This window comes from Echinops telfairi, unplaced genomic scaffold (assembly GCF_000313985.2).
Source record: "Echinops telfairi isolate 266 unplaced genomic scaffold, ASM31398v2 ScPeMD7_7424;HRSCAF=8462, whole genome shotgun sequence".
NCBI lineage: Eukaryota > Metazoa > Chordata > Mammalia > Afrosoricida > Tenrecidae > Echinops > Echinops telfairi.
The window spans coordinates 74,582,056-74,607,975 of NW_022111324.1; the positions used below are offsets into that span (position 1 = coordinate 74,582,056).

General features: G+C 43.2%; 1 protein-coding gene across 1 annotated transcript in view; it reads left to right on the plus strand.

Annotated features, from left to right (window-relative positions):
* The window catches only part of DNAH14 (dynein axonemal heavy chain 14), a 387,990-nt gene that overhangs the window by 326,484 nt on the left and 35,586 nt on the right, over nt 1-25,920 (plus strand). Inside the window, exons 65-72 of the mRNA XM_030887822.2 lie at nt 2,905-3,135; nt 3,449-3,570; nt 5,868-6,112; nt 16,530-16,951; nt 17,063-17,261; nt 19,572-19,787; nt 21,996-22,081; nt 23,455-23,611. Coding sequence (XP_030743682.1) covers nt 2,905-3,135; nt 3,449-3,570; nt 5,868-6,112; nt 16,530-16,951; nt 17,063-17,261; nt 19,572-19,787; nt 21,996-22,081; nt 23,455-23,611 — 1,678 coding nt within the window. The remainder of the gene's footprint in view (nt 1-2,904; nt 3,136-3,448; nt 3,571-5,867; nt 6,113-16,529; nt 16,952-17,062; nt 17,262-19,571; nt 19,788-21,995; nt 22,082-23,454; nt 23,612-25,920) is intronic.

Below are 25,920 nucleotides of genomic sequence, written 5' to 3' on the forward strand. Positions count from 1 at the left end.
TGTTTGAATAATAAGACTTTGTGTGTATGTGTGTGTGTGTGTGTGTGTGTGTGTGTGTGTGTAATGGGATGATAATAATTATAAAAAAGCAAGCATCTATAAAAATACTTGTCTATTTGGGCCTCTACTCAAATACTCCCTCAATGCAAGAACACTTTGTTCTAATAATCTGGCATTCGGAGATGCACACCTTCCCGACATGATTGCTGAAGACAAAATGGGTACATAAGGAAATGAGGTCAAGAAAGCTAATGGTGCCGGGCTATCAAAAGATATAGCATCTGGGTCTTAAAGGCTTGAAGATAAAAAAGCAGCCATCTAGCTGAGAAGCAACAAAGCTCACATGGAAGAAGCACACCAACCTGTGTGATCATGAGGTGTCAATGGGACCAGGTATCAGGCATCAATGACCCAGAACAAAATATCATGTCAATGTGAATGGTGGGGGAGTGCAGAGTAGAAGCCCAAAGCCAATCTGTAGGCAATTGGACATCCCCTTACAGATGGGTTACGGGGAGAAGACAGGCCAGGCAGGGTGAAATATAGCACCGATGAAACATATACTTTTCCTCTGGTTCTTTAATGCTTCCTCCCCACCCATTATCATGACCCTAATTCTACCTTACAAATCGGCTAGACCAGAGCATATACATGGGTACAGATATGAGCTGGAAACACAAGGAATCCAGGACAGATCAACTCCTTGGGACCAATAATGAGAGTAGCCATACCAGGAGGGTAAGGGGCAAGTGGGTGTAGAAAAGGGAAAACCAATCACAATGATCACATATAACCCTTCCCAGGAGGACAGACAACATAAAAGTGGGTGAAGGGAGACATCAGTCAGTGTAAGACATGAAAAAATAATCATAATTTATAAATTACCAAGGGTTTATGAGGGAAGGGGGAGAGGGGGGGAATGAGAAGCTGATACCAAGGGCTCAAGTAGAAGGCAAATGTTTTGAAGTGATGAGGGCAACAAATGTATAAATGTGCTTGACACGATGGATGGATGGATGGATGGATGGATGGTGATAGAGCTGTATGAGCCCCCAATAAAATGATAAAAACAAAAACAAACTCAGCCACACAAAGAACGTAACCACACACTCAGAGGAGGATGAACAAGCCATTGATTGTCACTTGTTTTGCAAGACTTAAAGCTCAAACAAACAAAGCCAGGTTGATCAATAAAGACAAAACAAATGAAGATCAGGAGATGGATTAACATTTGAAAATGACAACGCTGATTAACTACTAAGCTCGGGGTGTATTTCTCTCATCATACCAGCTCCTGTCCTCTTTGTCTTGACTCAAATGCAGGCTACACTCCAGTCAACAGAAAGATTTGGGTTTTCAAAGGTTTATCATCATAATTAACTTTTATGCTAAATTTGATAGCATGAAGTTCCTCCTAAGCTTAAACAGAAAATGTTTTCCTCTGTTCTGAAGCTAAAAGCATACCTAATGTACCTTGCCTTCACCTGGAGAGGTCCCTGCTGCCTTTGGCAGGAATATTCCCTGATGTTCTTCTCTCCCCGTCTGTGGGTCTCTCTGGCCTTTTTCTCCCAAAGTGCCGATTTTGCCACTGGGAGGAAGAAGCAGGCAAAGAGAGGCCGTGTAAAGAAGTAAAAGCATATCAAGGCTGAAGAAAACCAGAATCAAGCCCTTATAGTCCCAGGCAAGACCCTAGCCACTTTATTTTATTTTTAGAACATTTCCTCATTCTTGTGCTCATTATTATCAGCTTCCGTTTCCCTCCAGCTCCCCTGCCATGACCCTAAGAAAACGCACCAACATCAGCAAAATAAAATAGAGAAAGACCTCAACCCGAAAGAAAGCAGGAAATGATAAAAACAAGAACAAATCTAAAGTGGTTCAAAAGAGAAAAAAATGATACGATGTTCAAACCTAACTTTGCTGCATCAATCCACTTTCCAAAGCGCTCTCCGAAGGCAAGGCTATTCCCATCTCTCGGCACACTCAGAGGGAGTTCAATGGAGGCTTCGCCCACAAAGGGACTCAGCATATGGATCTGGGGCGTTCCCTGTCATCCGAAGCCTTCTGCAAGGCGAGCACTCGGAATTGAAGCTCTCCTACAAGGCCGTCCTCCGGCCTTGGATTTCATTAGCTACCATCCTTGGATCACATAGGCTGGTGTGCTGCTTCCATGTGGCCTTCGTTGACAACTCACTTAGATTCTATTTTTTCTGATAGCCGGGCACCGTATGCTGTCTTTCCCACACTTTGTCATAGCATCCACATCTTCCATAATCTTTTCCCAAATGGAAGTAGGGAGCAGGGCCACCCCCGAAGAATTGTAGTTAGGTTAGAGCTAACAGCTCACTGCTTTTCACCTCAGTGCCTCATCTCAATCTGGAGGTTGTCAGAGTAATTTAAATAGGTAAGGTGTCTATGTGCTGGGCAGATAGTAAGTGCTCCGTAGCTCAGCCATCAATGTCGTTGCATGAGTCTACATTGTTGCATGGACAATGTACCGGGGGCTTTAGAAACGTTGTGGGGAGATTCTATTGTCTTTTCATTTCATTTGTCCACAAGCTTTTCAAAGTCCCCCTCATAGGTACACCTGTTCTTTCCATTAAAGTCCTTGTAAACGGGTATATCACTAGGATTATTTATTTATTTCTATCTCCCATAACAGCTTTGTTGTAATGGACATGCTAAAAATCCTGCCTGATGCATAATATATATATATATATAATTTACTGAAGGCCTATTCACCTGACCAAAAAAAGTGGGGTTTTTTTCCCTCTGCGGGGTCTTTTACATTGTTAACTTTCTCTGTCCTTTCGGAAATACATCATTGTCTAAAGTATCTCTTCCGACAGTCCACACTGTCAAGAAGCGCATGGACTTGTGCAAGCACTGATATTTCCATTCCAGATCCTCCAGTGGCATAACCAGGGGCTGCCTCCGGGTAAGTATTCGGCAGAGAACGCCATCCTGATCAAGAATGGCCAGCAGTGGCCCCTGCTGATTGACCCCCATAAGCAAGCCTATAACTGGATCCGTCAGATGGAAGGGGCCAGACTACAGGAGGTCTCCACTGAGGACAGCAATTATATTAAGAAAATTGAAAACGCTATGAAAACAGGAGGGACTGTCCTCTTGCAGGTATTTGAACAATATCACCCAACCCCTGAGTCCACGCAGCTCACGAGTACAGTGCATGCGCCCAGCACGAAGAACATACATCTTAAGAGACAGATAACTGTAAGGGCAAAAATAATAAAGAAAGCAGTATTCATGCTAAATTCTCTCAGAGCTGCCATTCGCTGGGGTCCAGATTTGTGACGAGCTATAAGTTCCCACCATGCTGTCTCTTTTCAACTGTACCGCCCTTGTCGTACCAAAACGTCACTCCAAAACGTCACTCCGGGGACTTTTGGAAACCGAGCTGTCTCTTGGGTTTGGTTTTGTTTTCCAGAATCTCCCTGAAACGTTAGCTCCGAGTTTAAAGGCAATTTTAAGGAAGGCGATCTATAAGAAAAAAGGACAATATTTCATAAGGATTAATGATTCTGAGACTGAATACAACTCCGAATTCAGGTAATAGCTCATGTGGAAATGAGTAAACTCTGTATTTTTAAGGCATCGAAGGCCCCCTCTTTGGATCCTGCACTTGTGCAATCTAGGCTCCTGGCAAGGAAAAGGTGAGGGAGCATTTGAAGGCCCTTGTTAATATTCGGCTGCTAATCACATTTGGTATGCAGAGCAAAGAGTAGAATTGTTATGCAGCAAGTCCTTCCTGGTCAGCATTTCCCCAGCTGTGCCCCATGAAATGTTAGGCGGTCCCTCAAGAGTCTTCGGGGTGAGGGGACTGGCCCCACCTTCACCCAGAAAAACTCTGTTCCAGATGGTTGCCTCATATTTTAGGGAGAGGAGGTAGGAATAGTTTCTGCTGCTTAAAAAAAAATCCATGTTTGTTATCTAAAGCAAAAAAGATAAGCCTTTGCATAGGGAGAGCTGAGAAATATTGTATCCATTTTCCCAGGAGCTGCAGGCTTTCTGGACCCTGATTCCCATCAGCCAGCCTCGCAAAGAGCATTTCGATAGTCAAGACCTAGCTGCCACCAGAATCTCTCCCAAAGGAACAAGACATTTAAAATGACTGGTCATGGACACTCTTCCTGTGGGCAGGGCTAAGGGAAAGTCTGCTCTTTATCAGAAAATGGCTGGGCCAGTAGGTAATCAGCCAGGGCAGTTAGGGAGGGGGGAAATGAGGAGCTGACACCAAGAGCTCAAGTAGAAAGAACATGTCTTTAGAATGATGAGGGCAACATGTGTGCAAACGTGCTTGACACGATGGATGGATGGATGGATTGTGATGAGAGTTGTATGAGCCCCAATAAAATGATTTGAAAAAAGAACAAGAAAAGTGAAGGGCACTGTTTCAGAAGGAAGATTTGGTGTCCTCCTGATCCCTTTCTGGCCATGTGACACATTGGCAAGCTATTTGGACGTGAGAGACCATCCCGGCTTTCTTGGGCTGCTGTGTCATGCATGCTGTGGTGGCTTACATGTTACAGTGCTGGAAGCTACACCAGTGGTATTTCAAATACCAGTAGACTCACTCAAGGTAAAAGGGTTTCCATGGAGCATCCAGACTAAGGTAGGCAAGGAAGAAAGACCTGGTGACTTAGTTCAAAAAATTATCCATTAAAAACCTTAGGGATCACAACAAAAAATTGCCTACCTTACATGTTTCATGTTCATCTCTAGAAAGCACTAAACAATAAAAGGAGTGCAAGAAAGAAGACAGGGCTCTAAGTTGGATTGTGTGGTGACTGTAGGACTCTTTTTAATGATCGGACTCTTGAGTTGTAGGATATACGAATTACATGCCAACAGAACTGTCTTCCCAAAAGAATAAGGGTTCAGAAAGGACAGGGATGGAAGAGAAGGTGCAGAAGGTAGCAGGAACGAGCGAGGAAGGTTTCGAACACGTACGGTACTCTAAGCTGAGATGACAGGCACTGCCTCCTGTTGTGAAGACTCTCGGCTTGGGCGAGTTAATGCTATATGACAATACAAAAGGAAGCGCTATCACCAGAGGCAGACTTTATGTTTGGGGAAGGATAGATCCAAAGAGAAAGAGGGAGACGGACCTTTGAAGAGGCAGATTGGCACCGTGGTTGCAACATGGAACTATAAACCATGCCACAGACAGGGAAGATGATGCAGGGCCAGGCAACGTTTTGATCTGTTATCCTTAAAGTCTCTGTGACTTGGAGTCCACTTGCTGGCAACTAACAACAACAGGAGGGCTGCAGGGTGCGGGTGGTTAACCCGCCCGACTCCTACAGGACAGGCTGGAGACTCCAGTCCACCCAAAGGGACCTCAGCTGAAAGGCCTGCAGTCTGCTTCCAATATGCTGCTAGGGAAAGCTCTGTGGAGCGCAGTGCTGCTGCAGCCCATTGGGCAGTCGTCAGCTTGAGGGTCTTCCTGGCATGGCACAACTGCCAGGCGCCATTCTCTCTCCCTCTGGAGTGTTCCATGCGGTTTGACCACCTGTAACCTGCTTCGGTCCTTGCCCCCTCACCTCCCTAGGCTCTGCTCGAGATAAGGGCTAGAGGTGTCAGGTTGAAAATGATTGTTTACCGTTTGTCTTTGGCTTTGTACTTGGGCATAATTAAATAGGTCAAGTATATATAAACAAAATTTATGGTTGCATTTTTAAAGTATTAAATAGCAACTGTATTCACATAATATAAATTGATAACCTACTTTGTGTGCAAGGCTGGATAACATTTACCGTAACCCCTGCACACTTCAAGGAAAGATAAATTTTCTATTATTAAGCAAATGTTTTCCTAGAGTAACTGGTGGTTTTTTCGTGTTTTAGGTTATACATATCTACGGAAATAGCCAATCCTCACTTTCTTCCATCAGTTTATAACTTCGTTACTATGATCAACTTCACGGTAACGTTCCAAGGGTTACAAGATCAACTCTTATCTACTGTCGTGATGCACGAGGTCCCTCACTTAGAAAACCAACGCTTCCACTTGTTGGAGAGCATTCCCCACGATGATGTCATTCTTGAAGAGCTCGAGGAAAAAACCTTAAATTTACTGCAGAAGACGCAAGGTAAGCCTGTTATTAGATAATAACAGTAAGGCTCGGCCTATCTTTATACAACACAGAATAAAACGTTTATAAGACACATTCTGGAGTGACACCAACAAGAACAGATCTGTTTCCCCCAGATGACTAACGGGTGGAGGGGAGCCTCTCCATTTCTAATATTAAAGCATTGTCAGTGTTGGTTTCTCAACTCCATCTCTGTTTAAGGGCAGGTTTATGCCGTGGGTCCTTGGCCGTCATTGAGTCCATTAGAACTCATGTGTCACTGTTAGGTGCCCTTGAGTTGGCACAACGGAACAAGCCACTGCCCAGCGCCGTGCTGTCCTCTAAATGTCCTGCTTGAGCCCCCTGCTGTCGCCACCGTGTCCATCCACAGTGTGTCCAAACTGCAGGTCTTTACCCAGGAAGATAGCCTCATCTTCACCCTGCTGAACTACTGATAGGTTGAACCTAAAACCCGTGGTTAGCAATCCAGTGGTCCCCTGAGAATACCTCAAGGTCTCAGTCAAATCTCACTGCCATTGAGTTCAACGCATGGTGACCCTAAGGAGTGGAGTAGAACTTCCCTGTGGGCTTCCAAGACTGCAACTCTTCACAAGGCTGGAAAAGGCCTCCTCTAGCTCCCTCAGAGCAGTTTTAAACTGCTGCCATTGGCAGTAAGCAGCCCAATGCACAACCAGCAGGGCTCCTGCAAGTTACAATGCAGAATTTAGGTTGTCCCCAAAGATTAGGTTTGAATCATGGACAGATATTATAGTAGAGCTCCACCCAGTGACTTGATGTCCCCCGTTAAAACATACTACTTGTTAAAAATAGCAGTTGTTAGGATCCAACTTATAGCAACCTTATGTACAACAGAATGAAACGCTTCCCAGTCCTGTGCCATCTTCACAACGGTTGCTATGTTTGAGCCCTTATATGTGGATCTTTCAGCCACTGTGTCAGCCCATCTCGCTGAGGGGCTTCCTGTTGTTTGGCTGACCCCCTACCTTGTCAAGCACGATGTCCTTTTCCAGGGACTGGTCTTGGAACATAACATGCTCAAAGTCTCACCCTCCTCCATTCGAAGAAGCACGCTGCCTGTACTTCTTCCAAAGTAGATCGATCTGTTTGTTCTTCTGGAAGTCCGTGCAGCTTTCGGTGTTGTGCACCAACACCATCCGTTCTTCCACAGTCTGCCTTCCTCACTGTCCAGTTCTCATAAGCATGTGACGCAAGTGAAAATACCATGGACTGAGTCAGCTGTGCCCTGGTATTCAGTGTGACACCTTTGCTCTTTGACTCTAATAGTTGATTTTATGAAGCAGAGTTTTATAGTGCGATATGTCATTTGATTTCTTGAGGGTTGATTGTGGTTCTGATAAAATGAAATCCTTGATAACTGCAGTCTTTTTCTCATGTATCATAAGGCTGCTTTGGGGTCCAGTTGTGATATTTTGTTTTCTTTACATGAACTGCAATTCACCCTTCAGGCTGTAGTCTTTGATCTTCATCATTCTGTGTTTGAAGTTCCCTTGGCTTTCAGCTAGCAAGGTTGTGGCGTCTGCACATTGAGTGCTGTGAACAAGCCTTCCTGACACCACGTTCTCCTTCATTTGTTCCGGCTCCTCATCTTACTTGCTTAGCATACAGATTGAGCTATTTCAGATCAAGCAGTGTTCCCTTTTTCTCTTAGAATGACTGCCTCTTTGTTCATGTAGGGTCTGCGTGAATTCAATGAAATGTTCTAGAATTCCCGTTCTTCTCAGTGTTGCCCCTTATCCCTCTAGCTATGCTCCACCCAGTGGAATGATGTTGCACAGTCAGTAAGACACAGTAAACATCTTCCTGGTATTCTCGGCTTTCAGCCAAGATCCATCCGCCATCAGCAATGATATGTCTCCTTCCATGCCCTCTACTGAATGGGTTTGAATTTCTGATGGTTCCCTGTTGTACTGCTACAGCTATTTTTCAGTTATACCTGAAAAACGTTGCTTGCATATGATATTCAATAATCTCTGCATTCTGTTGAGTCACTTTTCTTTGGAATGGACACAAATCTGGATCTCTTCCAGTTGATTCGCCGTTCAGATCTCTTAACCTCGATGAAGGCATGTTTTCAGTGCTCCATTAGCTTGGTGAAAACAATTCGATTGGAGCCTTGTGTTTGGTGAATGGCTTCAGTATCGCTTGAACATCTTTCTTCAATACCATCTGTTTTTGAACATATGCTACCTCTTGAAATGGTTGAACATTGACCAATTTTTCTTAATACAGTGACCCTGTGGGCTCTTTTCATCTCCCTTTGATGCTTCCTGCATCCTTCAATATTTTGTCCATAGAATCATTCAATATTGCAACTCAAGGCTTGAAGTTTTCCTTCATTTTATCCACGTGCATGCTCTTCTTTTTTTGCATACTAACTCCAGGGCTTTGTACATTCCATCGCAGTACTCTACTCTGTCCTCTTGAGCTGCCTTTTGAAATTAATGTTCAGCTCTTTGACTTCAACATTCCCTAGGCTTTCACGGCTCTGCATTCAAGAGCAATTTCCAGGGTCTCTCTGACATCCACTTGTGTGTTTTCTTTCTTTCCTGTCTTTTTAAAACTTTTTGCTGTCTTTATAAATGATGTTCTTGGTGTTGTTGCCAGAATTCAAGGATCCAGGAATGCCTGTCACTGTTGCAGACAAAGACCAGACTGATTTGAGAAACGATTAAGTTTATTCTGAAGCCCGAGGCCAAAGGAAACAGTGGGGTTTGCTACCTCCAAACTGCTTCAAAAATCTAGTGAAAATCATTTGATCTCCCTTTTGACTTTTTAAAATTTGTTCTAGTTGTTAATATTTTCTACTTTCTTTTGAAATCAAGGCTTTTCTCTGTTTTGTTTTGTTATTGTTGTTAGGGGGGGTCGTTGTATGTTTTTCTGTCTATGGAATTCTAGCTGCGTAGATCCAGTTATTAATCATAACTGGATTAATGGTTTCTTGGGGACATGGCAGGGGAGAATAGGGGGAAATGAGGCAATAACAACGTGCACAAGAAAGAAAAAAAATGTTCTAAAATTGATTGTGGTAATTATTATACAATTCTTAGTATGATCAAACTATTGAATTGTATGATATGTGGATTATGTCCCAATAAAACTGTTTAAAAATAAATAAATAAGACCCTTGCTTCTGACACTTTACTAAGGTTAAATAAAAACTGTTTTTTTACTGCTTGATACTCACTTTCATGAAGAGATCACTGAAGATAAGGGTGCTACAGCAAAGTGCAGTGAAGAAGGCAGATGGTGCCCAGCTATTAGTCAGAATAGTGTCTGGGGTCTTAAATGCTCGTATTCAAATGAGCAGCCATCTAAATGAGGAGTCAACTAAGTCCACATGGAAGAAGCACCCCAGCCTGTGTGATCTAAACATGACAATAACAAAATCCAAATATGATGAAGAGGAAAGAATCAGAGTTTAAATTGTCAACACCCAATTTGTAAGAGACTATGGAGGACAGTGGGGACCCCAAATCCAACTGCAGGGTCTCTGGTCAGCTGAAGCCTCTGGCAGATCCCCTCCGGCCTCCGCTGAGTGACAGAAAACAGCTTTGATTACTGTAAATTTGATTACAGTGGATGAAACGATGGTCTAATATGATATCTGGCTAGTTGACTTCCCTCTTGATCCAACCTGCGTTTGTTCTAGATTTAAATATTTCTTGCTTTTCCTACCACCAAAATTTCCTCTCTGGCTTTTTTAAACGTTGCTGGTGATCTTTTCTTTCTTACTCTTTATTTTTATTTTTATCTTTTTATTCCTTTTTTTCTTTGTTTCATTTTGTCTTTGCTTTTTATTGTGCCTGTTGGGGTTCTCTGTGTATGAAGCACACAAGCAGTGGATGCATAGAGACTGTAACTGATGCAATGGTTTATGGGGGCAGGGAGGATTGGGGAGCAAGTAATGAATGTGGAAAGGGGAGATTACTAGAGCTGATTATGAGGATGCATGTACAACTCTTTTAAAAGGCAACTTAACAGTGGAACTGTATGATATGTGAGTAAAACTATCAATATCAATAAATTATCAGTATAACTATTTTTAAAATTGCCTTTGTAAAAAAAGCAAAATTTTACCAGCAACAATGTAAGAAGGATATAATTTTTGACAAAAGAGTAAGCAGATTGTAGGTCATGGAGACTCCCCAGTAATAAATCTAACAAAAAGTTTTTTTCTTTAGCATTCTTATTGATAACTAACAATTTGGAGGGAAGCAGACCAACAAATTGAGTAGAAAGTCCTGGGAGACTAATAGACTAATAGGGATCTTCAAAGAGTTAGGAAGAACTACCATCTTTCAGGAGTCTTTACTCAATTGGGAAACTTGCTAACATTCACGAATTGAGGACACCTCATTAACCAACCCAAGCCCTCATTCAAGAGACCTCAAAGGGAAGAGTTCCACAAACATCTCCCACGCTCCCATCCACATGACCCCAGGCTACAAAAAGCAAACAGAACTCAGCAACCCAGATCTGAAACTCAAAGGAAGTTAAGGCCAAAATGTCTGGTTTAAAAGTAAGTTGCACCCCCACCCCCAGGGGGATGAGCAACAATAATGTGGATGAAGGGAGACAGTGGGCGGTGTGAGATATGAAAATAATAATAATTTATAATTTATCGGGGTCCATAAGGGTGGGAGGGGGGGGGAGAAGCTGATACCAAGGGCTCAAACAAAAAGAAAATTTTTGAAAATGATGAAGGCAACGTGTACAAATGTGCTTGATACAATTGATATGTGGATTGTGGTAAGAGTTGTTAGAGCCACCAATAAAATGATTTTTTTTTAAAAAAAAATAAGTGTCCAAAGAATTGATAAGAATATGTCAAAGCAAAAAGGACAGATGTGGCCACCTTGTGTATTTGCAAGATAAAAGAAGTAGCATGGATTTTTTTTTTTTTTTTGCTAGTCAAGAGGCAGACAAAGGAAAATGAACACCCAAAGACAGAAAGATAACCTAGTCTGAAACAAAACATCATTTAACCAAGAAATGAAGAGATTCTCCGCAAGTGGTTTATGGTATTGAATAAATTAGTATGAAAGTAAGCTCCTGCCACAATGAATGGGTAAATTTAAGGATAGGATGACAGAGCACAAAAGTGGAATGAAAACTAAGCTTGCCTAACTAGGAAACAAAATAAGAGACAAAACAATGCTAGTAGAAAAATACCAAATATGCATGACTGAAAGTTGATCTAATGATATGCATGAATCTTGAGATAGCCAGAGCGGGAAAGAAATCCCTAGAGATTAAAACACTCATTAAGCAGAACAAATATAATAAAAACAGAATATAGTGCTATAAAGAAATATTGTATCCTTCAGAGATTCAAAATGGAATGGAAAAACTGTTTAAAATGTAATAAAAGAACATTTTCCTGAGCTGAAGAAAGATCTGAATTTACAGACTGAAAGAGCAAATCAGAACAAACACAGATTATGTTGCTGAATTTCAAGGATAAAGAAATGATTTGAGCATTTGACAGAAAGTGCAATTAGTTATTGCAGTTTAAAAAAAATCCAAGCAACCAGTCATTTTCTTTTTTCCAAAACCTTTTTATTAGTAGATAGTACAGATATCATATCATTCCATAGTTCAATCACATCCAGCAATAGCATACAATTGCCACCACAATCAGTTTCAAAACATTCTTCTTGAACTCCTTGACATCAGCTCCCATTTACCCCACCCCGACACACACACCCTCCCCCAGAAGCCCTTATTCCACCTGCTGTCTCTGTAGGTTCATCAATCCTGGGTTTCATCTACAGAGAAAAGCATATAACAAAATTCACTGGGCTATCCCAGTTACAAAGTACTTCAGAGCTAAAGCCTAACATGACGAAAAAGGAACACACACACACACATAAAATGTTGGAAACAATATAAGGCCCAAAGTGCATAGGAGGGATCAGCCGACAAGTCAGGTTTATCACTTTGATCTCCTGTAGTCCTCTCTCCAATACTCTCTGTTTTCTAACCAGTTTATTCCCATCCCTCCATCATGTACAGGGGAAATCGCCGGAGGCTCATTTCCTGCATAGCTCTCACAAATGTGTCTTGGGCTCTCACTGTCATCCACAGCCTTCTGCAAACCAGAACCGCACCATCTGAGCTCTGAGACTATTTTCTCCTTTGGCTTCAGATGATATGATTTGCAGTTCTTTGGTCACTGATGTTGGAGTGCTTCTTCCATGTGGGCTTAGAGGGCATCTCACTTAGATGGCTGTTTGTTTGGAAACAAGCCTTTAAAACCCCAGATGCTATTTTGTCTGATAGCCGGGCACCATTCTTCCCACACTTTGCTATAGCACCCATGTCTTCTGTGGTCCCTTCCTGAGGGTGAGTATGGAATAGGGCCATCATGTAAGAACTAAATGTTCTTAAATGGAGCTAGGATTCAGTGGGAGCCCAAAACCCATTCCTAGATTTTTATTTTTTTAATCTGCCTTTGGCTTCCTTTAGAGACCTCCTTGTTCATTTATGATAGAGTCTTGTCGACCTTCCCCTTGGAGCATAAAGATCTTCTGTTAATGCTTCATTGGATTAGTCCCTGGCACTAATTTTTAAAACACAGTTGAAAGAGGGATATTGGGCCAAAATACACTCGCTACATATCGCAATACCTGGATTATTCACATTGCAACAGTTGTTCCCAAAGGCGAAGGCAGAAGCAATGGTTCTCAGCTGTAAGAGAACTCCAGGAATGCATGGAGGAAAGAGCAGAACCTGCTCAATGAAGAAAGCTCACTACGTGAGCAATCAAAAATCCAAAAGTGGAAGGAAGTCTGAGTATTTATCACCTATTTGGTGAAGAATTTGTTCTTTTGAAAACTAACATCTGTACCTCTATTAAAAAAATAAGAGAAGCAATTCGTTAGTTGCTTTCCTTGTATTTTATCTTGACCTGCGAGAAGGACTATCTGTTTGTAAGAACTAAAGTATTGGCATAGAGAAATTTTTACCTACCATTTAGCAAAAGCAGTGTAGGACAGGGTAGAACGGCCCCTGTGGGTTTCTGAAACTGTAACTTTTTACGGGAGTGGAAAACCTCATCTTTCTCCAGAAGAATGACTGACCTTGCAGCTAGCAGCCCGATGCATAGACATCACGCTAAAATAAAAATACTTCATCTCAGAGGATAAGGTAGCATGGAGGGCATGCGTCCCCTCTCAGGTACTTTCCTGCATACCGCTGTTGTGTTAGGTAGGGTTCTCCAGAGAAACAAAACCAGGACACTTCTGAATATATATATATGCATAGGTTTATATGTTGAGAAGGAATATAACAGCTAATTAGTCCACACAGACGTCCAGAGGGCTCAGTTCAACTCACTTTCATGGAACAAGTTAACATACTAGAAGTCCTTCGACTCAAGTGGGCTGTCAGGTCCAAGGTCAAGGAAGCAGGCAGTGGAGTCTTCCCTCAGGCCAGGCAGGCAGCAAACAGCAGGGTGGGTCAGCAACAGTCAGTAGCTTGGGAGCTTATCGAAGCAGGCCTGGATGGGATATCAAACTCAAGCAATGCAAGGCGACAGGATCCACCAGCCTCAAGCTCAAGCCATGTAGCACCAGCAGCGTGGCAAAGCAGGTCTCAACGGAGCCTCAGGCTCTAGTGACACGAACCACGACTTGGCTTGGCCCACAGGTGGTGCAGCACACAGGTTGAGGCAGAGGACTCGCTAAAGCAACAGCATGCTGGTCTTATCACCAGAGAGCCAGAGAGACAGGGGCGGGCCTTGCAGAGCCATTTATCTCGTTGCCCTCCAATCAAACTGCGACCTGATTAATTCCACATATTCCTATTGGCCAGGTTGACACAATAAACCTAACTTTCACAGCTGCCTGTTTGCCATTGTCTTGACTGATTAGGAAAGGTAGGTGTGTTAAGAGGAGAATCTTTATAAGGAAATGAAATCTGAAACTCAATTCTTGCAGCCATATTTACAAAAAGAGAAAAAGAGGCCTAATGTAAATATTCATACTAGCAATATTATAGAGAGGACCCACCAGACTCCTTCCCCCTCAGATCTAAACATCGGTCTGAGTGACTGAAAGAAGGAAACATATAATGGAAGTGGACTTAGATTCGTTAGTGACATACGAGTTCATTTAAAACATATTGTTTAAAAGAATATAAACAAGACCACTTAGCTAATCAGGAGCCAAGCTTGAAGCATCGCCCCACTCAGGATGAGCGCAGTGGAGCACGGGGAGTTGGGGACAGTGGTCTGGTAAACGCTAAACTCCTAACAGACGTCAACCTTGGGACATGCCGTACAGGTGATTGTCTCTACTCACTGCAAAACCTGTTCTGCCACCTCATTTGGGTTGGGGTCTATACCTTGCTTGCTTTTCTCTGAATTTTCAAAGCCGTTTGGAAGTAGCAAACCCCATTGTTTTCTTTGTCTTGCATTTGCAGAAAAAACTTAGTTTCTTGAATTAAAAAAAGCAAGCAAAAACGATATTTGTTTACCATAAAGTTTTAAGACACCCATTAAGGCCTAGAAGGATCTGTCTTTATCCTATTTCTGTTTTAGTGCATATTAACCTGCTTCATGATCCCCTAAGAATAAGCTAGGCTTCTACTATTGATTGGACAAGGTTTCCATTGGTTTCTCGTGTAAGATTGCAACCATCGGCCGGCAACATCTTTGGGACTAAAACAGGGACATCTAGGTATCCTGTAACTACACACAGAAAGCAAAGCAACGCATCTAACAAGATTCAGAAATAACCACCCCCATTGAACGAAACACTCATATGGGAAACGTCCTCTTCTGCTGTGTTCCTTGCTGCGAGAGTTGGATTTAATAGAACAAACAAAAAAATGGTCGAAGCTCACACACACGAGAGCACCACATGCTGTTCTGTCTTTGGAGTTGGTCCCTCATAGCAGCTGATTCAGTAACAATTACGGAGGGGGGGCAACTAAAATAAATAACAGACTCCTTGACTTGGCTTAGAACCTTTCCCTTTCCTTCCCAAGGAAGAGTAACACTAACATTGTTACTAGACTCTACCTGGGCTCTCCCCACCTCACCCATGGGAACTGAGGTGGTAGGGTGGAGATAGGGTGGAGACAGGGAGAGCTGTCCCACATCCCCAGGAGTGGGATAATAATTCTACCAATAACAGAAGCATCGCTTAGAAAACTTTGCCCGTAGCAATAAGAATATGGTATCCAGGCCCTGGGACAGAATAACCTCTTGATAACCTTTCATAACCATATCAAGGGTTTGACGGTGGATGCCACAGCCTGAGCGGGCTCGTCGCAAAGGGAAGTGTCCAGAGCTGAGCGTCCTGGATGGTGAGCAGCGCAGAAATCAGGTCATATCAAAGTCAGATGAGGAAATGGGAATATTTATATCTTTAGATCATAAAACAGAAACAAAGCATGGAAACATAAGCACTGCTCTAAGTATTTGAAAGGGGGAGAATTATCATCTTTATTTCTACAGGGTGTTTTGTTCAAAAAGCAACCACAAGCTGCAGTCAATGGGCTGTTGCTTTGTGCGGATTGGTTTCTTGATTGATTGATCTCTGTTTGCATTGCGTGTGGGAGTTGGTGCTAGAGGAAACTTATGGAATCATTTCTAACAAGGGAAGATCCTTGCCTATCAGATGAACCTGTCACAGTGATACAAGGGGAGCATCCAGAAACGAAATCTATGGTGAATCTGGGTCCCTCTTCACTGGATGCCCACCAAGCCAGGGGTCCTACTCAAGGTCCAGCAACTGCCCTTTCCACAGTCCTGAAGTGGCCATCTTTTGCTGCCTCCCCCTTCAGGGAGTTTCAGTCCTAAGTCCAAGAGCTGCCAGTAGTTTGAGGTAGGGCCCAGTTCATTCATTGAGGCTCTCACCTCAAGTCCTTCTAGTGTGGTCCCTGGGGGGTGCCAGGCCACCGTCTAAGGCCACCTTGTGCTTAGTTCACGGAGGTCTGGATAGAAACTTCTTCAGAGTGTTTTATTCCCCAGTTAGGTTCTCCGACAGTTATTGTTTAGCATCCCTTCCCGACGTGGGGTTGCTCCTCTCCATTTACCCATCAACGAAATGCCAGTGCTTCCTCTGAAATGTGGGTGTCTGAACGGGTCTGGACTCGCTTGTCCAGTAAGGCTCTCCTCCCACTCCTGTGGGAGACCCGGTGGTCTGTCACAGCCGTGTCTCAGAGTTGCACAGCCTCAAGGGGATGGTCTTCTCCCTTGGCCCCCTTCTCGAAGGAGTGACCCCAGCCCATGTGAGGTCTCCCCCTTGGGGCAGAAGAGCCCTCTTCAAATAAACCCAATAAGAAGCCAACGGTAAAAACTTTCACAGAGTAAGGAATACAGAAGGGGGAAATAGCACTCATCACTAGCATGGGTTTATTTAAACGACTTCTTGTCTGTCTTTAGGTTGCATATTAGACGATGAGGATCTCGTCGACATCTTACAAAAATCCAAAACGACTTCCAATGAAATTTCAAAGCGCATCAAAGCAACCGAAAGGGCCGAATACGACATCCAAGCCACCCGGAAAAGCTACCTTCCCATCGCTACTCAGGGCGCCCTGCTCTACTTCCTGATAGCCGACCTCAAGCAGCTCAACTACATGTACCAGTTCTCCCTCGACTGGTTCCGCCAGGTCTTCGTGGCATCCGTTATTTCCAAAAGCCCAAAGCAGGTGCACGTCAGGCCCGCTTCGAGCGTGCAAGAGGCGAGCCAAGAGCCTGCGATGGCAAATCTTTTACCAGAACCTGGCCGGGAAAGTGCGGGAAATGCCTTGACCGAGAGCATTAAGAATTCGGTAGATGTGTTAACAAGAAATATTTTTAAGGTGAGATAGGGATTGTTAACAAGAAATCGTTTCCGGGTGATAGGCCGTCACGTGATGGCTGCGTCCCTTGCTCACCTGGATGGCTAAGTCTCACCATGCCTGTCCCCGCAGGTGGTTTCTTCCTGCCTGTTTAATCAGCACAAGCTGTGCTTCTCCTTTCGGCTGTGCACTGCGATCATGCAGAATAATGTTGGAGAGAATCCGGTGTGGAGTCACATGGGGTCCCTACCGGCTGAAGAGCTGGATGTCTTCTTAAATTCGGGCACATTGGTAAACATTAAAGGTGTAATGCCCCAGCCTAAACTTGATAGTAAGTAAACATAATTACTTGGGATTTAGTAAGAAGGTATTAAAAACATGTGTCTTATAAGATGCAATTAAGATGTTTCTCAGGTGCCCCTCCAACTTAATGCTCTTGGAACTGAGTAAACTTAAAGCAGCTTCAGGTCAAGGGCCATGTCTAATTTCTTGTTCTATTGCCTGCAGTACTTAACAGTAATTGCTGCTCAGATGCTATACATACACATGCATTAGCTACCAGCACGAGTTAAGCTTAACTCCTACGAAGGACAGTTTCCCTCCATTTCTGCTGAAAGTAGGTATGACAAGCATCGAGCTTTTCAAAAAGGTTTGACAAAATGATTTCGCTCCTTCGTCTTCCCAAATGTTTCTGTGTTGCCCTCTTTAAGTTACCCGCGCACAAAGAGAATGCTTAAAGGAAGTCAGGCAGCCTGACTGAGGGAGGGAAAGTGATGTTTGACAGGAATCTTTTCGAATCTTTGGAGACTATTAACAAAGGCTAGAAATTAGAATGCAAACCTGCCAAGAATGAAGATGAGATGTAGTCAATTATGGGACCCTGCTCGCCATCATCCCTTCTGCGATGTGCTGTCATCCTGGGCCTACGTGGAGGAGGGAGCTCTCTCTTAAAGTGGAGTTCAGTCCTGGCCTTAGTCGAGGGTATGAACCAAATCACAGCCTTTGTTTCTTATGTGTTGGGTTGGCAGTTCGAAACCACCAGCAGCTCTGAGGGAGACAGACTGAGCTTTCTACTCCCATGAACAGTTGCAGTCTCGAAAACCTAGCGGGGGTCCCTGAGAGTCAGCCGTGACACAATAGCAGTGAGTTTGGCCTTTTGATTTTTACCAAAGGAGCACCATCCCTTTAGGACACCAGCCTTCCTGGGGAAGATGGTCAGCTAAAAGACAAGAATCGCACCTCCATCAGTCATTCCTGCGTGCGTAAGAGCCATCTGAAACACAGAGAGAAACCCCAAGACCATTGGGAAAGATGTCCGTGACTCCCTTGGAAGTGGCAGAGGCCGCCGGGGCCAGCTGCTGCAGAGACTACAGCATGAACACTCAGAGGAGCCGTGCCAAGCCCACAGGATGCCTTCTCTCAGCTCGAACTGTGAGACACAGGGCTGGCTGGCTTCCTGGCAAAGGCCAAGAGACCATAAGGCTGAGAGGTGGAGGACCAGAGAGAAAGTTGGCTCCTGACGAGGGAGGGCTAGTATTGTCAATCAATGACCATCGTATTCTTACTCTTTGCTGATCCTGATGTGTGATCATCTATTAACCTCCCTAATCAACCCCCTTCCTCATGAGTATTGTCTGTGAGTTCTGGGTGGCCATCGCAGCGATGATCAAACCCAGCCCAGGAGGAGAGTGGAAGGAACCGTTGGTGTCGGAATGAGTGTCGAAGGCTGGAGCGTGGAAGCATGTCTGAGCCTTTCCTCATGCACGAGGGAAGCCAGGGAGGCTGGGTATGCCCCCTCCTTGCCATTTATTGCAGGAGGATTCTAGATATGTGGATGGTTTGGGTTTGTTTTGTGGCGCCTTGGTAAATTACTTACTTGGGAATCAATGACTGATTTTATGGGTTTACTAATACTCTTTTGCTTGTGAAAATCAATAATAATAGCTCAATAACAAACTAAAATATAGAACAAAATTTGAGAGGTCTTTTTTTACTGTGCAAGCAATATGTGCTTGTGACTAATGCTACTAGAATGTACAAAAATAATCAAAAAGAGAAATTTTCTATAATTTCACTATCCAGAGATAAGCTAGTATTAGTATTTTTGTCTTATGTGTCTTCCACTATTTTCCCTAAATATACCTAAGCATTATTTTTTTAAGTTACTTTGGTTCACACACTTATTAATACTCTTTTCAAACTATTTATTAACAGTTTGTGGTAGGGTGGAGAAAGGGAGAGGTGGCCCATTATAAAGAGTTCTTGATCTCAACAGATATACTTAAAACCCTTTTTTTGGTGTCTGCAAAACATTACGATTTTGGATATACCCAAATGTATCTAGCCACTGTCCTAAGATAGACATTTAAGTTCTTCTCATTGTCTTTTTGTAGTCTACAGTAAGTACGAAATGAACATCTAAGAAAGGGTCTTAATTTTTAACCAGGATTCTAGTCTTAATGAAAACATTATCATTTTTTAAAGTTAAGTCTCCTTTAAGAATTCTCTTTTCTGTAATTCATTTTTATATAGTATGGCTTTTCTCAGCAACACACATGGATCAAGTCTCCACTTTGCAACGAGTAGCTGCAAGTCAAAGGCCGCGTCTCTTCTAACGCGGCCACATGTTCTCTTGCCCTAGGCGCATACGAAAGGGTTAAGAGCCGGTGTCTTCAGTGGCTGTCGGAGCCCAGGTGGAAAGAGTGCCAGTATCTCAGCAGTCAGCTAGAACCCTTCTCGCTCCTGTGCAAATCTCTTCTCTCTAATAAACCACAGTGGGACGCCTTTCACACCAATAAGGCTGTGTATTTTCTGATGAGCACGCCCTTCGCATCAGAAAAGGCTACAACAGAGAAAAGTAAGAGTGTCCAATGTCTTATTCTCATTCAGTACGCATGTATGTATAGCTTCATGATTCTATAAAGTGGCCCGATATCTTTTATTTTACTATATTTTATTGTTAAAAATACAGCAAAATCTCACAAGCATTAGCAGGCACTGTGCTACTACATAAGAGAAGCAAAATAAAAAAGAACTAAATATTAATGCAGAAGTAAATATAAAATGTCTACATCTCTATAAAAGTTGCATATAACAACACATCTTACATACTTCCAACAATTTGTTTAGAACTGATTAAATATTTGAAATCAAGCAAAGTTGAATTTTAACCAAACTTTTATTTCTCAGTGGAAAATGCTCTCTTCATCAGAGGTGGGTTGGGCTTTCCCGACATCAAACCTCAATTCCAATGGCGGGTTATTGAGAGAGCACCAATCTGGAATGCGGCCTGTTTGATTGCAATATTCTTTTGAGACGGACCGCCTTCCAAGGATGTCTTGCAGTGGTCCAAAAATAGCACCTCCCAACCAAGCGGGAGGAACACAACTCCTCACATTAATGTGATCCTCACAGCAATCCTGGGGAGTTGGGAACTCCATAAGGAAGACCGAAGAGGAATCCATGCATTTGAATTGTGGTGCTGGAGGAGAATAGCACCATGGCGGCCAAAAAAACGCCAAATCTATCTTGGAAGAAGTCAGCCAGGAGGCTCCTTAGAGACAAGGAAAGGGAGGTTAAAAGCAGTCCCTTTCCCACAGGGCAGAAGAGTAGGACTCTCCTGCAGTGGGAAGAAGAGTGTGGTTAAGAAGACCCCAGATTTTTTTAAAATGACAATATCATCTTTAATTCTTTTTAAATGTTGTAATCTCCTTCTCTGTCCATTTGATTCCCTTTTCCCTACATCTGAATTATGAATAGAAATCTTTAACCCCTGGGGTTACTACTGACTCACTTCACATTCATCAGAAAACATTATATATGCAAGAACAGGTTATAATGTCAGTTATGCCCTTTCTACTGCTCAGCAGGTTATTATCACGCAAATCATCAATCAATTCAGCAGGAAACTTAAACTTACCTTCATGTCTACCTTTTGTGAAGTACTAAGAATAGGTGCAGGAGAAAGACGAGGCGTGCTACTCCCATGAAGAATTGCAGTCTCAGACACCCACAGGAGCCACTCAATGCTGTTCTTTAAGGTGCAGGGAGTCAGAATCAAGTTGATGGCAATAGGTTTGAGCTTTCTTTGGTTGTAAGGACAGTGCTGATGCTCCATACCTGATGGACACAAACCTCACTTTATAAGAAATCAGCCCCGGCAAAGAAGCAGCAGAGCCCACATGGAAGAAGCACACTAGCCTGTGTGCTCACCAGGTGTCAACAGGATCGGTAATCAGGCATCAAAAGAGCCAAAACAATCACATTAATGCAAATGAGGAGGGCCGGAGTGGAGACCCAAAGCCCATCTGTAGACAATTGGACATCCCCTCACAGAAGGGTCATAAGGAAGAGACGAGCTAGCCAGGGTGCAGTGTAGCACTGATGAAACATACGGCATTCCTCTAGTTCTTTAATGCTTCCTCCCCACCTCCATTGTCATGACCCCAGTTCTACCTTTGTAAGGTAGACCAGAGCACATGCTAGACTAGAGCATGTACACTGGTACATACAAGAGCTGTTAACACACAAATCCAGGACAGATAAACCCCTCAGGAACAGTAATAGCAGTATCAATACATGAGGGTAGGGAGAAGGTGGGGGGGAGAAAGGGGGAACCGATCATAATGATCGACATATAACCCACCCACCACCCACCCAGGGTGACTAACAACAGAAACATGGGTGAAGGGAGACAGCAGATGGTGGAAGATATGAAAATAATAATAATTTATAATTTATCAAGGGTTCATGAGGGTGGGAAGGCGGGGGAGAGAGTGGGGAAAAAAGAGGAGTTGATATCAAGGGTTCAAGAAGAAAGAAGATGCTTTGAAAAGGAGAATGGCAACATATGTACAAATGTGCTTGATACAGTGGATGTATGGATTGTGATAAGAGCTGTAAGAGCCCCCAATAAAATGATTTATTAATAAAAAGAAAAATAAAATAAGTCAGACATGTTTTTTAAACAGTCACAAATTCATAACTAAATTTTCATTAAGATAGCTTTTTATGAGCCAAAGCACTTGATTGTTAATTATACTTTCTTGTTCCAAATGAAACCTAGCTGAACTTTTAAATGAAGATGCAGACATGTGTTATCCTGTTAATTTTCCCTGGGAGAAGCTCACTACATTTCAAAGACTTATTTTGGTAAGATTTGCTATGAGAAAAATATTAATATTCTAAAAGTTTGGGGGACTTAATTACTAAAACCATTCGAACTCTATTTTTATAACTAAATTAGATCAATTTTTAAAACCAACATTGATTATTAATATTTAAAGGAAGCATGTATATTCCACTTTTAATATTTCTTTCACATGAGTTCACTTGGAGCAGAGGCGGGGAACCTTTTGTCTGCCAAGGGCCATTTGGATATTTACAGAATATTCTTGGGCCATACTGCTCAAACATTCCATTAATTCACCCCTAGTGTGATGACTGGAGCCCTGGTAGCATTGTGGTTACTCGTTGGACTGCTAGCTGCACAGTCAGCAGTTTGAAACCACTATCCGCTCTCAGGAGAAAGACTAGGCTTTCAACTCCCAGAAGGAGTTATGGTCTCAGAAATCCATAGGGGCAGTTCTGCCCTGCCCTATATGGTCGCTATAAATCAGCAGCGATTCAGTGACAGTGAGCGTGCTGTGGGTCATGTGAGGCATGTCCTGTTAGCTGGCATTGATGCACATCCCCATCACTGAATTAGAGTTTCCCTCTTGGCATCTCCTGTCACCTTAGGCACTCCTCCCTAGGGAGGAGGAAGGACTTTTAAGACAGGTCGATTTAAAAGCTATACTGAGAGTGCGTGGCTGAGTCCCATCTTCCCAGTCTCCAATGCCAAAAAACGGTCTAATAACAGACACTGACCCTTGTAGAGGAGGCTGCCCGGCTCTCCTTATGCCCCGTGAGTCTGTCCACTTGTCTAGTCCAAATCTCTGAGTCAGGAGGCATCCCGTTGCCTCACCAAACCACATCCACCAACATGCTCTTAGTTATTCATAAGGGTGACATTTTGCCTGACTCCTCTGTTTCTCAGTTTGGTTTAGAATCTGCCTGGGGATTTCAGAATCTAAGGGAGAGAGGAGGGGTGGTTGGAGTCCTAACGCTGTCCAAAGCTGAGTAGATGCTGCACACCTGAGTCACTTGACTTCATTTCCGCCCACAATAATCTCAGGAGGTAGATCAGGAAACCACAGTTCGAAATTGCCAGGTAGAGACAGGATTCGCTTAAACAGTTTGACTTTCAAGTCAGTGCTGCTGGGATGACACTTGGTGTACTTTCCAAACTATTGTGGTGGCAGGCACTTGCCCACACTGCAACTTCTAGTGCCCCCGTTGACGAGCGGAGCTGCCTCGCTGGTTTTCTCGGCTGCGATCTTTATGGAAGTAGATCGCCATGCTGGGTGGGTTCAAACTGCCAACCTTGCTGCTTCAAGCGCTTAGCCATTGCACCTCAGAGTTCTTTGAACTGGGGAGTCTGCCTCTGGGTGACATTTAAATTTGCCTTCCATTTTCTTTGCTAGGTGAAAATTCTTAAACCAGAAAGTTTAAGGGATTCAGTGAGAAAATTTATAACTGAAAATATGGGAACTGAGTATCTTCATACAACTGAAATTAACTTGAAAGAGCCCTACGAAGAGTCCAATGGCAGAATGCCGCTGATTCTCATTCACTCTCACGGTAAGCTCCTTCGGGCGGTTCCACAACGGCGCCGCAGCAGTCAAAGGACAAGGGAGGGAACATTCAGAAAGGGTCAGGTTTCTGGAACTGAAGTATTTTCCTATTCTTGCTTCAATATCTTGGAAAATGAACCAACTAAAATGTTAAACTATATTAAGCACCATATTTCTCGAAATGTAAAACATGAAGAGAAATTATCAGATTCATAAATACAAAAATTTTTATCAGTACAGATGTATTCTGTGCAGGTAATGCCTTCCAAACATGAGCTATTTATGTTATGTTTGAGGTTGTCCTTACCTGTATGAACTATTCTGATTAAGCTTCATTTGTGATTATATATATTATAAATATACATACATACACAGGAGTTTCAAAAAATTGTGCCAAAAAATCCATCATCTTTTCTATTTTTCCATTCACTTTCTGAAGTCCTTTGTGTGAGTGTGTGTGTGTGTACATATATGAGTAGATGAAACATATATCATGAGGGTAAGTCAGTAAGTATTGCAGGTAGGGTTCCAGGTCACACGTGCGCAGATATGTTCCACACGGAACGTGTCTCTGTGATCAGTAGAAGGCTGCAGTCAGGTTCTCTCGATAACACGCATGTCTTGGTCTTGTGGGAGTGCCTTCCACACAGTGGCTCCGGAGGGGATCTGCTGCAGGCAGTTAAGTTCAAGGCAGAGAGGTCAGCCCAGAAGGTGTGGCAAGTATTGGGGGCACCACAAAGGGGTATCCTGATAGATGTTTTTCAAAAGACACAGGATAATCTCAGGGGGTTATAAAAAGGAAGTTTTAAGACTTCTTGGGGAAAGGTTAGACAGAGGGAAACACGGTTTTCAGATATGCATGGCCTCGATCGATGGAGGATGTGCCAAGAAAGAATAGATCCACAGTTTGATATGTTGTTGTTGTTTCATAAAGGTTTCTGGGATTTTGTAGCAATTTTACTTACCCTGCTATGTAAGTATATCTGAATTGTGTGTGTGTGTGTGTGTGTGTGTGTGTGTGTAAATATATAAAACCAAGCCCACCGCCATTGAGCCCATTGCAACTCATAGCAGCCCTATCAGGTTGCTGGGCTGTAAGTCTTCATAAGCACACACCACTTCATCTTTCTCCCACCGACATCGTGGTAACAGTCCAGGGCTTTCCTGGTAGTGTGTACGTGGGTGGGCATCCTTTTTTTTTTTTCTTTGAGTGTCATTTTGGACTGCTATCTTTTTTAAAAAATCATTTTATTATTAGCTCATACAACTCTTATCACAATCCATACACACTTCAATTGTGTAAAGCACATTTGTACATTCATTGCCCTCATCGTTCTCAAAACATTTCCTCTCCACTTAAATCCCCGGCATTAGGTCCTCAGTTTTCCCCTCCCTCCCCGCTCCCCACTCCCTCATGAGCCCTCGATAGTTGATAAATGGGTATTTGGTCCTGTCTTGCGGGCATCCTTATACACACAGCAAACGATCATTGATTAGTCCTCTGGTCCAGCCCTTGCTTTCAAATTCTTCAAATTCTTTTTTTTTTTCTTTCCCATTTTCCTGAGCTTTCGAGCATTTTCTTCATGTATCTTCTGTTTGTCTTCATTCCACCATTTTAAAAGTTCAAGCTCAGTAGGGGGAAAAATGAGCAGCCGATATTAAGGGCTCAGGTGGAAGGCAAGTGTTTTAAGATGGAAACAAATGTACGTACATATGTGATTGACACAATGGATGTATGTATGGATTGTGATGGGACTTGTACGAGCCCCCAATAAAATGATTTTTTTTTAAAAAGTTCAAGCTCATTAAGCAAAGACTTTATCTATAGTGCCTCCACCAAGAGGTTGTTCCTGTGTAAAACCCCAGGCCATCAGCTTGATAGACTCCCTGGGCAGCACATCGGGTTAAGTGTGCGACTAATAACCTAACAGTTGGCCACTCAAACCCACCCACAGGCTCCTTGGAAGAAAGCACTACTCTTAAACCTACTTCCAAAAGATTACACCCCATTTGACTCTGCACACCTGGGATGCCCCTCAGTTGACTGGACTCAATGGCAACCTGGTACTGGTTATGAGCCTAACACACTCAGAGTTGTTGTTGTGACTTGACTTCACTATTGTTGGTATGTGTGAGTCCCTTGTTACAGCCTCTGCGTCCATCCATCTCACCAAGGGTCCTCCCTTTGTGCTGGCCTCTACTCTACCCAGCACAACGTCCCTTACCAGGCTCTCTTCTCCTGATAACACGTCCAAACCGTCCTTGTTTCTAAGGGGCATTCTGGCTGCACTTCCTCCAAGACCTTTTTTTGTTCAA